At 52.7% G+C, this 15,666-nt stretch overlaps 1 protein-coding gene across 1 annotated transcript in view; it reads right to left on the bottom strand.

Moving 5' to 3' along the window:
• Window positions 1-721: 721 nt before the first annotated feature.
• The window catches only part of LEXM (lymphocyte expansion molecule), an 18,437-nt gene continuing 3,492 nt past the window's right edge, over window positions 722-15,666 (bottom strand). The window contains exons 5-10 of the mRNA XM_014549788.1: window positions 10,850-10,987; window positions 10,558-10,701; window positions 8,756-8,917; window positions 7,619-7,744; window positions 5,549-5,682; window positions 722-1,401 (exon numbers count right to left, since the gene is read on the bottom strand). Of these exons, the coding sequence (XP_014405274.1) occupies window positions 1,329-1,401; window positions 5,549-5,682; window positions 7,619-7,744; window positions 8,756-8,917; window positions 10,558-10,701; window positions 10,850-10,987 (777 nt within the window). The 3' untranslated portion in view covers window positions 722-1,328. The remainder of the gene's footprint in view (window positions 1,402-5,548; window positions 5,683-7,618; window positions 7,745-8,755; window positions 8,918-10,557; window positions 10,702-10,849; window positions 10,988-15,666) is intronic.

The following is a 15,666-nucleotide window of genomic DNA, read 5'->3' as shown; positions in this document are numbered from 1 at the left end:
GCCTTTGTTGTTTCTTGCTCTGGGGACCCCGATGTGGAGTCAGACCTGGCTCAAGTGCAGGCTCTGCCACCCACCAGGCCCGTTTCCCTCTGAACCTGCGTGCCCCTGAACGAGGACTGGGAGAACATAAGGGATGGGACATGTTCATTAGGGCAGTGGGCTCATGGCTGACTTTCTGTCCTTGTCACAATGTGAACTGGCGTGGGTGTTAATAGGACCTCCCATCCACCAGGTGGAGAGCAGACTGCAGGGGGAAGGGGGGGAGCAGGGGAGAGTCCAGGTGAGGCGATGGGCGACCAGATGGGGGGAGGAGGTATCTTTTTAAAAAAATATATACTAATTCTGAATCATTCTAAGCATGAGAATAGTTTTCTCAAGTTTTTCTTTTTTCCTTTATTTTTCCATCACCATTTATCCCCCCAGACCCTCTTTCACCTCACCTTCCTCTCCCTCCCTGCAGTCACCATACTGTTATCCATATCCATGAGTTCTTTCTCTTTTTTTATCTTTTTATTTGTCCTCACCTAAGGATATTTTCCACTGATTTTTAGAGAGTGTGGAAGGCAGGGGGAGAGACAGAGAAAAACATCAATATAAGAGAGACACATCAATTGGTTATCTCCCTCGGCCCATGGACTAAAGGGTTGTGGGTTCAATTCTGGTCAAGGGCATGTACAGCAGTTGCAAGCTCAATTCCCAATTGATGCTCCAACCACTGAGCCAACCCGGCTAGGACAGGGGGAGGGAGGAGTATCTTTTTTAAGGCACCAGACCTGGTTGTCAGGAGCTCTGGGCTACAGTCCTGGATTGGCCACCAGGTTGTGATCTAACAAATTTTGGCAAGTGAACCCTGTGAAAACTATTTCCTCGCCTGCAAAATGGATGGAGACGGAGTGCTCCTGCTGGGGACCTAGAGCTGCCTTATGACACACGCCACACTCCGCCGCCTCTTGGAATTTAATGAACAGGGAGTCGAGCACTTTGGCTGTAGAATAGAAGGGGTCCCAAAAGTGCCCACCGTATGCCACCCCTTCGGTCCATCTGCTGTCTGGCTCCCATGTCCATGTCACTGGCCAGTTTGAATTCTCAGGATAACTGAGCTCTCATATCAAAAGATACCTGGCTCCAGATGTCCCAGCAGACACTGTGACCCAGGGAGTTGTCTCCAACAGAAGTGATCCCACCACCACATCTCACCCCTCTCCCCGGCATCCCCAAGTGTCCTCTCTCCAAGACCCCTCCATCCCCACTTCCACCCTCCGATCCCCGGATTTGTCTTCAGTCCTTTGGGCCCTCTGGTCACCGCAGACTGTCCTTCACATGTGGCTTCAAGGAGTAGGATCCGAATTATAATCCACAGTGGTAAGGCACTTCCCCTTAGTAAAAGGTGTGATCCTTTCCCTTTAAAAAGAAAGAGGGGAAAAAGAAAATGAAACTGGTCCGTGGAAGGGAGTGGGCCCCCAATCCCGGGAGGGTGCCCACAGGGGACGAACCAGTACCGAGAGCCTACATTGGGTGAGGGGCCAAAATTGACCTCCGGAGCTTTTCTATCAAAGCAGCCTATTTCTAAGGAGGAGATCCCTCTACTTTGCATCCATTTCAGCTCATCAGAGCCCCCAAGTTGCTTTGTCAGAACTTCAAATACAGAATCCTAGCACCTGAAAGATCATTTAGCCCAACCCATCAGCCCGGAAACATGCTCAAGTGTCTACCCCCGCCAAAAATAAAGGAAGAAGATAGGTGAGAAAGAAGGAAGGAGGGAAGGGAGGGAAAGGAGGAAGAAGGGAAGGAAAGGAAGAGTGGGCAAAATGATGGCCTTGCCTTGGAGCTAAGGCCCTGCCTTTCCCTGGCGCCATGCTGTCTCCATGGTAATCACCAGACTTCTGTGTTCAATAATAAATGTGTCGTGGGGGTTGCAGGAAGCAGGAACTCTGTGCTGAACTTCCTAAGAGTCCCCATTTCCTGACTAACTTCCACCGTAGCAGCAGGCACAGGCCCAGGAGGTAAAAGGAAGTGATCAGGTGAGGGCAGGTGGGACGAGGACATGAAGATGGTCATGGTGAAGGCTGGCTTTGCCTTAGCCTCCCCTGTCTCTGCCTTAGCTTCCTGCTCTCATCCTCCAGAAAGTGGGGGAAAGTGTTCTTAATGAAGAGAGGTCTTGGGTCCCGTCTGCCCCCATCCTGCTTCTCACGCTGCCCTGTAACTGTAGAAAGGGGGCTGAGTGCCTTCCCCAGGAAGCTGGGAGCCACTGTGGGGCCGAACAGCTTCCTGGTTCTCTTTTGCAATGTCCCAGGAGGCAGGATTTGCCCGGCAGATAGTAAGTGCTCAACTAATTTTTGGAGACCACATGCACGAATGCCACTGACTAGCAGCAACTTTAGGAAAACATTTTCTCTCTCCGAATTCATTTGTCTCAACTGAAAAACACTGCAAGTAATACCTACCTTTTAAAGTTACTATGTTCAGTAAAGACATACAAAGTCATTATACAGCCCAGTGGTTGAGTGTCAACCTATGAACCAAGAGGTCATGGTTCAATTCCCGGTCAAGGCACATGCCCGGGTTGCAGGTTCGATCCCTAGTAGGAGTGTGCAGAAGGCAGCCAATCAATGATTTTTTTCTCACTATTGATGTTTCTATATCTCTCTCTCCCTCTTCTTTCCTCTCTGAAATCAATAAAAATATTTTTTAAAAGGGAAAGAAAATCACTGTACATTATAAATATATTCCAATTATAATTATTATTACAAAGAATGGATATTTATTACTTCAACCTCAGATTTCTGGACAAGGAACATGGAGTTAGTTTAAAATGCTAAAAAGGCAGTATGCATTTTGAAGTACTTAGGAGGAAGTATACTGATGTCTGCCATTTACTTTGAAATTTATCAAATTATAAGAGGAGTAATAGAAGGATAGAAGAATGAGCATGGATGAATGATTAGTAGATTAATAGATGAATAGGTATATGTCATAAAGCAAGAAGAATAAAACATTAATGATATAATCTAAGTGGCAGGCATAGGGGTACACTGTAAAATCATTTCAATTTTACTGTATGTTTGAAAAAATTCATAATAAGACGTCAGGTAAAAAAAAATTTAAGGAAAAATGAATTTCTCCCGAATTAAATGGGAGTTCCCAGGTTTTTTTTTCATGGAGCTACCCAGACGCTGGGCCATTTCATCAATGAATGCCCTGACTCATCCTTTGACACATATCCACTGAGCTCCTATACATGCCAGCTAGACGCTGGAGCCAGACAATAGAGAAGTTCTGTTCAGTAGGGACCATAAGCATATGAACAAATATTCTATATAATAAAGAGGTAATATGCTAATTAGACCGAACAGCCAAACGACTGTCTGGACGACCTTCCTGACAAAGTTGGGGCTGCGAGGGCCGAGCCCCTTGCACGCATTTCGTGCATCGGGCCTCTAGTTACAATATAATGGGGAAAGTGCTCCAACCAGGGAACTCACAAGAGACTGAGAATGGAAAAATCTTGGAAGCCTCATGTTTAAGCACAGTTGTGGGGGATGAATAGGAGTTTTCCAGAAACTAGGAGAAGGCTATCCCAAGAACAGATCACAGCGTGGCCAAAGGCTGAAGAGCAAGGGGGTAGTACAAAGCAAGGCCTGGCTGGAGCACAGAGAGCCCATGTCCACACAGACACAGGTGGCCAGATGGAATAAAAAGACCTGACTGGACGAGCCAGAAAGGTGAGCGGGTGGAAAACCTGTTCCATAGGGTCAGTCAGCCAAACGTATAAGCACAGCTCTAAGGAACGACAAACAAAGGGCCACCTTTCCCAGGCAAGGGGTTAAATCCCAGCTGCCCAGCTAGGCGCGGTTTGGCAGGAAGGAGGAGGTGAGGCTGGGAGTGAGGAGTGACAAAGATTAGCTGTAACTACGCATTCCAGAAGGTGACTTCGCCACTCTCCCACACATGCCCTCCCTTGCCTGACTGAAGACAGCAATTGTTCAAAGACATGTTGTGTCCTGCCAACCCACAGCCTCCCCCAAATGGGCCCAGGAGGAGAGAGGCTGAAGCACAGGTCGGAGTCAGAGCCGGCTCCTCGTCCCTGCCTGACCTCTGCTTGGCTGCAGGACCCTGGGCTTTCCCATCACCCCACCCCTCCGAGCCTCACTCACTCAGGTACAAATGGGAAGGTAGCACTGCCATCACCCTTGCCTTTCCTCAGCAGCTCCACAGCCCATGGCTGTCTGCACGCTCTCACCCACAGCTGCGCACACTGGACTGTGATCGCCGCCCTGGAGCCAAGGCAGGGATGCACAACCGCACAACACGGAGGCGCTGTGAGGACCCAGTGAGAGCACCTCCAGTCATCCAGTCCCCATTTGTTTTTGTTAATTCTGTGCTCCTGCTTTATTATTTATTTATTTATTTTTACAAATCAAGTGACAGAAAAATACTTGGAGGAAGTGGAGACAATGCAGAGTGAAAAGAAACCTACGGAAAACGCATTATCCTGAGATGAAAGGACATGCTGCATGCATGACACAGAGCAGGGTGCTATTAAAGGAGAAAGGAACACACAACAGGCCCTGGCTGGTATTGCTCAATGGTTAGAGTGGCAGTCTAGCTTACCGCATGTCCGCGGGTCCCTTTCCCGATCAAGGGCACATGGCCAGGGCGCATGTGGGAGGCAACCGATCTGTCTCTCTCTCACATCAATGTTTCTCTGTCTGTCTGTTTCTCTCTCTTTCACTCTCACTCTCCATCCCTCCCTCCCTCCCTCCCTCCCTCCCTAAAAATCAATGGAAAAAATTTCCTCAGGTGAGGATTAAAAAAACACACACACACAAGAGCTCTTGGGAATGAAAAAAGATGACAACACATAAAAAGGTAATAGTAAGGAAGAAAGATGAGGACAAAGAAAATTTACCAGAAAGTAGGAGAGAAAAGGTAGATAAGGCAAATAAAGGGGAAAGAGACAAGAAAATTACAGCGTCAAACCATTCATCTGAAAGAGAAGACAAAGGGGTAAATCGTCAAAGACAAAAACACAAAACTTCTCCCAGAATAGAAGGTCCTGCGTTTTCAGAAGGTAAGAACCCACGAAGTACCCAAAGCAATAAATGAAAACAGACTCACACTAAGACCCATGGCCATGAAATTTCAGAACAGGAGGGACAAAGAGAAGATCCTAAAAGGGTCCAGAGAGGAAGATGTAGGCTGCATACAAAGGGCAGAAAACCGGAATGGCACTGGAATTCTTAACAACCACACTTGAAACTCAAAGTCTTCAAAATTCCAAGGGAAAATTATTTCCAACCTAAAAGTTTATATCCAATCAAAGCATCAATCAGTTGCTCGGGTAAGGAATATAATTATTTTTCTGGAATGCAGTCTATCAAAAATGTTACCTCCCATTCCTTTTTCTAAGGAAGCCACCAAAACAAGGAAGCCACAGGACAACCTTGATACAAATAAACAATTAAAAGCTGTGTTCCCTTGAGCACAAGTTGGGGGAGGGCCCTGCCCACCCTAGAGTGAGCTCTGCTGGAGCTCCAGGGGCACTCACTGCAAGAACTTGTCCCGGGCTGGGTTTGAGGGATAGCGCTTGGCTCCGCCCATGAACAGGGACCGATATCGCTGCTGCTGGTCCTTGCTCTCCATCAGCCAGGTGTTGAGGTAGTAGCCCACACCTACAGGGTTCTGCACAGGGAGGGAGGCAGGCGGTGAGCAGGTGGATGCCTGGCCTGGAGACGTGATCCCAGGCTCCTCCCTACTGTCTTTATGATGGGATGACTTGTGTCCCCAAAAAAGATGTGGAAGCCTTAACCCCCAACTCCTCAGAGTGTGACCTTATGTGGAAATACTGTAGTTGCAGATGCAATTAGTTAAGATGAAGTTGCCCTGGAGTAGGGTGGGCTCTTAACCCAACGTGATAGGTGTCCGTGCAGAAGAAGAGACGGGGCGGGGGTAGGGGTAGGGAGAAGACGGCCATACAACACAGAGATTGGGGCGATACATCTACAAGCCAAGGAAGCCCAAGGATTGCTGGCCACCAAGGCGAGACAGAGGGAGGATTCCCCCAGCAGGTTTCAGAGGGAGCACAGCCCTGCTGACGCCTGGATTTCAGACCTCCGGCCTCCAGATCTGTGCGCGGATCAGTTCCTGCTGTTTTAAACCATCTAGTAGTTTGTGGTACTTTGTTATGGCAGCCCTAGGAAATGAAGATGCCACCACACCCAGAAACCTGAGTCGGCCGTACATACAAGACAGAGGTTCAGAGAGGAGGTCAACCTGCCCAGGGCGACTAGTGAGGGCAGAGCAACCTCCGGACAGGGACCCGCCACCCACAGAGAAGTGGCACCAAGGGTGAGCTGGGAGATGCTGGGAACCAAACCCTCGTCCAATGTGAAGCTGAACTTGCTGCCAACAAGAGAAAGGCCTGTCTCCTGGGGGAGCAGGCTCCCGGCCAGATGTGCGGGCGAGCTCAGCCTCTGGAACCCGGGCCCCCCTCCAGCCCCTCCCACTTCCGCCCTCCCTGTGGTAGCAGCATGGCCATTTGGCTCTTTTCTAAACATCTTATTTGGGGTGTCCGAGGGAAGACCCCCCTCCCTGTAGGAGATGCAGGCTGGCGGTGAGGAAAGGAAGGAGGAGGTGGGGAGGTGGGATGGCTGGCATGCTGCTGTCCTCGGGAGTGGAGCTCAGGTGTGGGATGGGGATGAGGCAATGGGAGCATAATGAGAAGACAAGTGAGTTACAAGCAGATGTTCCCAGGGAGACCAGGAGAGGCCTTAAAAGTATACAGCTGTTCAGCCCGCCGGCATGACTCAGTGGTTGAACATCGACCTATGAACCAGGAGATCATGGTTTGATTCCGGTCAGGACACATGCCCGGGTTGCGGGCTCGATCCCCAGTAGGGGGCATGCAGAAGGCAGACATTCAATGATTCTCATCGTTGATGTTTCTCTCTCTCTCTCTCTCTCTCTCTCTCTCTCTCTCTCTCTCTCTCTTCCCTCCTCTCTGAAATCAATAAAAATACATTTTTTAAAAAAAATACAGCTGTTCAAAACCAGGCACAACTAACCTGTGCTACAGGAAGTCAGGACAGGGGAAGATTACCTCACACATGTGGGGTTGGCTGCTTTTGGAGAGGGGGAAGATGGAAAAAGGGGGGACACTGGAGTCCTTACTCAACCAGGGAAGAGAAATGGGCCAATTCCACCAGTTGCCTCTGAGGCCTCAAGACAAATACAAGCGAGAAGGGAGGGCGCGCTCCCCTGAAAAAAGAAGAGAATGAGACAGTTCTGGGTGGTGTCCCTTAGCGCAGTGGTTCTCAAAGTGTAGTCCCTGGGGCAGCATCATCTGCATCACCGGGAACTTGTTAGAAGTGGAAATTCCCAGGCCCCGCCCCAGGCTCTGAATCAGGTGTTCTGGTGTGGGGCCCAGCAATCTGTGTTTTAACAAGCCCTCTACGGGATGCTAATGCCGCTCAGGTTTGAAAACTGATGTCTTAGAGAAATATGATAGTAGGAGTGGTTAGTCCCTGGGGGAGAAAAGGTGGGGGATAGGGCTCACTCAGAGCATCCATTCCCTGGGGCAGGAGGCTGGGGGCTGCTCATCACCCCCGCAGACACTCACCCAGCTCCCCAGAAGCATCTGGTTGCTCCTCCCGCTTGTCCGCTTGGAGGACAGCAGGAACGGTGGCTGGGTGCCCCGTTTGCATTCCTTCTCTGGAGGAAGCCACATGCCCGGCCCAGACGTGGCCTAGGGGTAAGGGATAAAGGCGGAAAGCTGGGGAGGTCTAGCCGTGGTCAGCCTGGAGCCAGGGCAGGTGCGGGCGCTTGATAGCCCTGGGCCTTGAGCCAAGGACAGTGGGAGACCAGCCACCTCCCAACTCACCAGGCGCCCACCTCCCAGGGGTGAAGGGCCCTATGGTGCCCTCATAAATCCATGCCACCCATACCAACCCCCACCCTCTAGCCTGACACCTCTTTCCAGGTTCCCAGGGTCCTCCAGGCCTGGGAGGGTCCAGAGAGATGACAGACCCCAGCCTGGGAGCAGAAGCCTCCAGACTTGGGAGCTCGATGAGTTGGGTCCACCCGGCTCCGTCTTGCCCTCGCTGGGGGAGCCTGGGCAAGCCCTCCCTATCTCTGGGGCTCCGTTTCCTTTTGGGAAATGCAAATGGAACTTCCTCCATGGGTGGAGATGCTGGAAGGTGCCAGGCCCAGAGCAGGCATTTGGGAAATGTCGGTACCCTTTTCCCTTCCCCAGACCCTGCTGGGGAGGGGGACCCAGCTAAAGTTGGGGACCTACTCAGATGACAGTCTGCCACCCCGCAGAGGGGAGCCCAAGACTCCCTCAGCGGGAACAGGCATGCAGTCCTGGTTGGGTAGAGCCCTTGTTCGCACCCTGCCCTGCCCTGGTGTCCCCCGCCCCCCCGCCCCGACCCGTGTTTTCTCTCCAGGGGAGGGGAAGTAGGGTGCAGATCCATGCCGGCCGGGCACTTTCTCGGACCAGGCTCCACCTATGGGCTCCAGTCCCTAACCTCATTTAGTGCTCACAGCCACCTGGTATGCTCCTGGTTAGATCAAGGTGCAAACCAAGGCTCAGAGAGCGAGAGGGGCTCACCCAGCGTGACTGGGAAGTACAAGACCAGGACTGGGAACCAGATGGGTCTGACACGAGGCTGAGCTCTCCCCCTGAGCCCCTGAAATAGCCACCGCACTGTACCCTGGCCCTCAGGAGTACTTTCCAAGAGAGTAAGGAGACACTGACTAGTTTTCGGGGACACTGGCTGAGGGTGCTCCAGTAAATCCTCTCCGAAGGGGTTGTTGGGTTGCGGGAAAGTTTCGAAAACATCCCACGCTTCTTATTGCAAGCAGCGTTAAGTTCTTCCATGAAGCTCTTAACATTCATCAGCTCACTGGGCTTTTTTTTCTGAGAAACAGAGAGGAGGGAAAGGTTATCTGCTAAGCCAGGGGAATCAAGGGTCCCTTTCTGGACCTTCCCCAGCAATCGGAGAAAAGCAAGTGGCCACCCAATGAGGCACCACTCCCCACCCACTGGAGGACACCCTGCGCCAGGCCCCAAGGCAGGTGAAGGCAGCCCCAGCTGGGGCGGGTCAGTCGGACAGTCTCTAGCACCCTTGCCCACAGGCCCACTTTGAGGATATCCATTCCTTCCTTCCTTCACTTGTTTCATGAACATTTTCTGAGTCTAATGGGGGAACACTGAGGACTTTGGGGCAGAGACCTACTCTGTATGATGCTATACTGGTGGGTACATATCATTATACATTTGTCCAAATGCACAGAATGTACACCACCGAGAAGCTAATGTCAGCAATGGACTTTGGGCCATGATGTGTCAATGCAGGCTCATCCTATATAATAAAAGGCTAATGTGCAAATCAACCAAAGAGCAGAACGACCAGTTGCTATGACACGCAGTGACCACCAGGGGGCAGATGCTCAGCACAGGACTGCTGGCATCGGTGGCTCAGTTCAGTGGCCATTTACCAACTGACCCAAAAGCATTCAACATTTCCCCACCCAGCCTCTTCCCAGCACCCCGGTGCCCTTTACACAGCACTCACCACCTGCTAACACTCTATCTTGTTTTTCACTCATGACTATGTTTCCATTTCCATTAGAATGTAACCGCCAAAGGGGCAGGTTTGCCCTGCACCTAGGCCATGACCTGGCCTAAATGTCCACACAGAGCGAATGCATAGTGGAGACAAAAAAATAGATAATTACACAAACACTGAAGTCCAGTAGCTATGAGCATCAAGAAAGCAAAGCACAGGGTGCGATGGATCTCACAACAGGGACTTGATGGGTACAGGAAAGGGAGGCTCAAGCTAAAATCCTTTTTTAAAAATGTATTTTTATTGATTTCAGAGAGGAAGAGAGAGAGAGAGAAACATCAATGATAAGAGAGAATCATCGATCAGCTTCCTCCTGCATGCCCCCTACTGGGGATCAAGCCACCCTGACCATGAATCGAACCTTGACCAGAAATCGAACCCTGACCAGGATCCTGGTTCATGGGTCGACACTCAACCCCTAGCCACACTGGCCAGGCTCGAGCTAAAATTATACCTCAGTTTCCCTTCCCAGCCCTCCAGTTCTCTGCCCAGTTAACAGCGTGCCACTAACCCAGCCAGCTTAGCTGGGTCTGTGATGCCCGGAAAGTAAGTGTGTCCAGAACAGCAGGACTCAGACCTGAGCTGTGGAAGTCCCTGCAGGCTTTGTGGCCTGTCTCCCATCCAGACGGCATTGCGGCCGTCGGCACTGCCTCTGTAACTCATGCCAGTGCAGAGGCGAGAGGACTGGCAGTGAAGTCAGACAGACGTGTGGGGGTTCAAATCCCAGCTCAGCACCTTACGGGTGGCCAGCCTCGGTTTCCTCATCTAGCACAGGGAGCCCTATCTCGCCCTGCTGGAGGGTGAAGTGACAGGATGTGGGAGGGACATGGTGCCCAGCACACGGTGGTGTTCCGGGGGCGGGGGGGGCGGGGCCGGTAGTGAGGCCTGTTATCCTGCTGGGGAAATCCGACCCCTGCAAGGTACACACCTGCACAGAGAAATGTCCGTAAGGTTGGGGCTTGCTTCGGTCGCCGGAGAAAGTGTCGTAGGGGCCGCGGGTGCCCATGGCGCGTGCCACGTATGCCTCTATGCCACTTTTGAAGGAGTAGGTGCATGGTGCCAGGCCACTGCCCTGGAACAGAGCACAGATGCCCGTCTCTTGGAGGGCTGCTGCAGCAGGCCCCTCACCTCCGGGGGTCTCAGGGCCCCCGTCTGCTCTGGAAGTCTGCTCCCAGGACTATGCAGGCAGGCGGCCAGGCTCGGCCAGGGGAGGGGGCTACCTCATGACCCAAGGGGTGCGGCTTGTTGGTCATCCGGCACATGAGGCCCTCGGAGTGAGACCGGTCCCAGGCCTTCTTCTCCAGCTTTGTGTATGGGTTGCCCTTCTCTCCATAATTCCCAGGGCCTGGATAGTAGTTCTGTGGGGAAAGGGGGAGACAGGAAGGCCATCAGTCCCACTCTTTGTGCTAAGCGCACCCGAGGAAGCGATGCCTCCAAGAGGGGAGCAGGATTTTCAGGGACCCTGGGTGCAACCGCCCCCCAACACACAGCACTGTTGACCTAGGAGCCTCCACCGCCAATCAGACCTTCGGTTCCACATTCAGACTCTTCGCCAGGGCCCTGCTGCCTCTCAGCTTATCTTCTGCTGCTCCTTTCTGACATCCCCACTTCAGCCTACGTGGGTCTTTGCTGGCCCCCAAACACATGCCATTCTGCCACCCCCCTTACCCGTGCTGACTTGTGCTGTGACTGCCACCCGGAATGCCCTTCCTGCCTTCTCTGCCTCGGAAAATTATTCTAATCCTGCAGAGCCAACTCAACTGTCCTCTCTCAGGAAGGAAGCCTTCCTTCCTGTCAGCCCAGACAGTCGCTTGCTTTGGTGGTCTCGGAAATTCCATCTATTACATCCACGTCACAGCCCTGCATTTGCATGCACGAGTTTCATACCGTACCGTGACCTGGATGGATCTGGAGTCCTGGGTTCAAATCTTGCCTCTGCTGCTTCCTAGCTGAGTGACGTTGGGCAGACCACTTAATCGTGCTGAGCTCCCTTTGTAACGTGGGAATACTAATACTTTCTTCCAGGGTAATGAGGATAAAATGTTTAAATGTCCATAAAGCGTCCGGCATGGTGCCCAGCCCATAGTGAGCACTGACGCATGGTAAGTCAGGGTGGGGTGGCTGTCGTGGAGGGGGTGAGAGGAGGTAAGAGAGGCTGAGACTTACGGCTGGAAGGCTAGAATGACCATTTGGGACCTTGACTGCCAAGGTCAGAAATAGTCTTTCGGCCGGCTGATGTGGCTCAGTGGTTGAGTGTTGACCCATGCACCAAAAGGTCACGGGTTTGACTCCCTGTCAGGGCCTGTGCCCGGGTTGCGGGCTCCATCCCCAGCAGGTGTGCAGGAGGCAGCCAATCAATGTTGATGTTTCCCTCTCATCGATGTTTCTCTCTCTCTTCCCCTCTCCCTTCCTCTCTCGCTAAAATCAATAAAAACATGTATATACTTTAAAATAAATATGTTCCTTGTAGGTGGAATGAGAAGAGCCATCCTGCAGTGTCATCGGGTGGGTGGGTGGAGGTCCTTGACCAGAGACCCAGAGGGATGTTCGTTGCTGTTCTGCATCTTTTAGCCACCAGGGGTCACCACTGCTCCATGATGGCTCAGCCCTTCCCACCTCTAGTCCCTAGAAGCCCTGGGGAAGCGGCCAGAACCAGGCAACCTGGCGGGATGAGAGGACGGGAGCTCGGCCGGGAGAGGCAGGCCTCTGAAGGCATCTGAGTCGTTTGCCCTCAGAGGAACACAACTCAATGCTGCCGGCTTCCAGGGCCTGGGTTCCGGTGTGTTCAGGAGGAAAGCCCCCAGGTAGGAAGCTGGGTCCTGCACCATGTGGTAGGTGTTGCACAAGCCTAACATCGTGGTCCTGGAGGCAACCCCTGAGACCAAATCAGTGCCGTCCGCAATTACAGATGGGGAACCCGCGTCTCAGAGAGGCAAGCCTGTGTCCCAGGTCCCACCCCCAGAAAGAGGCGGTGCAAGGGTTCCAACCCCCAAATCCATGACCTTTCTGAGGCTCTACTGCAGCGGTTCTCAACCTGTGGGTCGCGACCCCTTTGGCGGTCGAACGACCCTTTCACAGGGGTCGCCTAAGACCATCCTGCATATCAGATATTTACGTTACGATTCATAACAGTAGCAACATTACAGTTATGAAGTAGCAACGAAAATAATTTTATGGTTGGGTCACAACATGAGGAACTGTATTTAAAGGGCCAGAAGGTTGAGAACCACTGGTCTACTGTTTGCCAGGCACCATGTAGGCACTGGGCGGGAGGGCAGTGAGCGCCATATCGCGCTGGGACCTTGAAGGCGACCAACAGTTGTAAAAGGATGAGGCCACCGAGGCCTCCGCAGCCCAGTGCAGCACTCCATGGCAGCGCCCCACCCTTCCTTCAGGCTTTCAGGTCCAGAGGGGGTGGGTGGGAATGAGGAATTGGCACGTGTAAGACTTTTTTAGCCCCGGTCGGTTTGGCTCAGTGGATAGAGCACAGGCCCGGGACTGAAGCGTCCCGGGTTCCAGTCTGGTCTAGGACATGCACCTCAGTTGTAGGCTCCATCCCTGGCCCTGGGCAGGGCACATGCAGGAGGCAACCAATCCTCAGTGGGGCCTGAGGCTCATTAAGACCTGATTCTGAGGAGTGAGGGTGCATAGGAAGGTGCTGGCAATGTGGGAGACCAGGGAATCCATCAGAGGCTGCCCCTGGGTGGGGTGGAGCAGTGGTCTGCGCCAGGGCAGAGGCAGTAAGGATGGGAGGAGGAGGACAGGAGGCGAGAGCACAGACCCCATGACTACAGAGGATGGGGGTCTGGGTCCCGGCTCTGGCAGCTGGGTGGAACCGTTCCCTGGAAGAGCAGGCCTGGGGGAGAAGTTGACATGTGATGGGGATGGTAGGTGGGTGCAGAGTTTGAGGTGCCTGAGGGAGCCTGGGGTGGGGATCTGGAGCCATCTGCATGGAGCCTGGCTGAGGGGAAGAGATCACCCCAAAGTGGGGAGGGCTGGGGAAGAGGAGCCACGGAGGGAGGCTGGCGGAGGAACTTCAGGGCTGCAGAGCCCAATGTCCCCAAAGCCAAGAGCGGGGAGAATGCAGAGGGAAGGGTGGTGGCAGCACCCAGTGCCAGTGGGGACGGGGCTCAGAAACCAGAGGGGAAGACATGGCCTTTGCAGGGTTCAACAGCCCCATCCTCTGGTGGCGGTGGGGGAGTCATGGGACCCCAAAGCAGGCCCCTCAGCTTTGGCAGGTGGTGTTTATAGACCTGCGGTGGTGGGGAGACAAGAGTGGGGACCAGAGACCAGGGGAGGCCATCAGGTTCCCAGCCCAGGGCTCACAGCAAGGCCATGACCGAGGAAAGCAGGCCTTGTATGTGAGCTCCCCGCTGCCTTCACCCACCAGGGCAGTGACACCTCCTTGAACTTATTGTCCAAGGCTGAGCCTAGGAGAGCAACTCGGAGAAATCCTGCAGGGCCTGGCCAAGGTGACTGCGGGAGCAGATATGGGACCAGAGGGGAGGAGACTGCTGGGAGGGAGGGACACACCGTGGCATTGTCACTCTGTCTGGCCAACACTCACAGATGCCCTAGAGCAGTGGTTCTCAACCTTCTGGCCCTTTAAATACAGTTCCTCATGTTGTGACCCAACCATAAAATTATTTTCGTTGCTACTTCATCACTGTAATGTTGCTACTGTTATGAATCATAATGTAAATATCTGATATGCAGGATGGTCTTAGGCGACCCCTGTGAAAGGGTCGTTTGACCGCCAAAGGGGTCGCGACCCACAGGTTGAGAACCGCTGCCCTAGAGCTTGGGCTTGGGAACACAGGAAGGAAACACACAGTGTTGGATGTGTTCCCCAACTCCACTGCCATCAGCTGGGCTGGGCCCTGACATTAGACCCTGTCCTCCACAGTGACTCAAAGAACAAAATCCAAGTGAGCCATGCCTATGGGCACAGCGCAGCGGTTACGCATGGACACCTGAATTCAAATCCTGCTTCTGTCACTTAGTAGCTCTGTGGCCTTGGGCGGTTACTGAAACCCTCTGAACTCGTTTTCTCATCTAGAAAGTAGAGATGATGAGAGTGACTACTTCATAGGGCTGTTGTTAAAGTTAAATTAATTACTACACTGAAGTGCTTAGAACAGTGACAGGCCTGGGTAAGTGCTGTGTTAAGTGTCAGCTATTACTACTTTAGGTTTGAAGCTAGTGACTCATTTTTAAATGCCTGCAGGCAACCCCTCTCTACGTTGCAGTTACAGCATTTGAACCCGAAGATGCAGGTACGTGTCCTCTGAGCAAGGCAAGGAGTAATTTCCAGGCCTCAGAGAAGGCCTCCCAGTGATGAGGTGTAGGGGAAAGGGCCTGGGTGTAGGGTTGGACATTCCTGGCTTGCAGCTGTGCAGCCTGAGGCAAGTTGCTTGCCCTCTCTGAGCCTGCAGGGCCTCATTAGGAGTGAATGTAAAAAATGAGAATGTTTTAGAGCACCTGGTACTTAGGAGGCAGGCATGCACAGAGTCCACAGATACTTCTTGCGTGCCTACTATGTGCCAGGAACCGCTAGGACCTGGGAATCTGCAGCAGCTAGGTAGATGTGGCCCACCCTCAGGGGCTGAGTCCAGTGGGGAGAGGGGGAGACCAAACACACAATCACAATAGGGATGCTTAGGAAAGGGAGATGTCACCGAAGGGGGGCTCAGGTCAGACCTTGGAGCTGAGAGCTGAGGGATGAGTAGGAGTTTCTTAGGTGAAGGGCTAAAGGAAGAAGGGCATTTCTGGCAACAGGAAGAGCGGGAGCAAAGCCCTCATTGAAAGAGTATGGTGCATGTGAGGAGCTGGGAGAAGCCAAGAGTGTCCAGCACAGAGCATATGACGGCCAAGGGAGGCGAGGCACTCAGCAAACCGAGTACTCACTCAGTATGGTGTGACTCCTGCCTTCTCTCTCATGACCTTACTGAGCTTGAACCCCATTCAGTGTGCCCCCACCCCCACCACCACATGGGATGTTCATCCCGGCCCATAATGATACTACTGTGGCCCTTCT

The sequence above is a fragment of the Myotis brandtii genome, unplaced genomic scaffold, assembly GCF_000412655.1.
Source record: "Myotis brandtii unplaced genomic scaffold, ASM41265v1 scaffold57, whole genome shotgun sequence".
Classification (NCBI taxonomy): Eukaryota; Metazoa; Chordata; class Mammalia; order Chiroptera; family Vespertilionidae; genus Myotis; species Myotis brandtii.
This window is presented reverse-complemented; position numbering and strand designations above follow the sequence as displayed.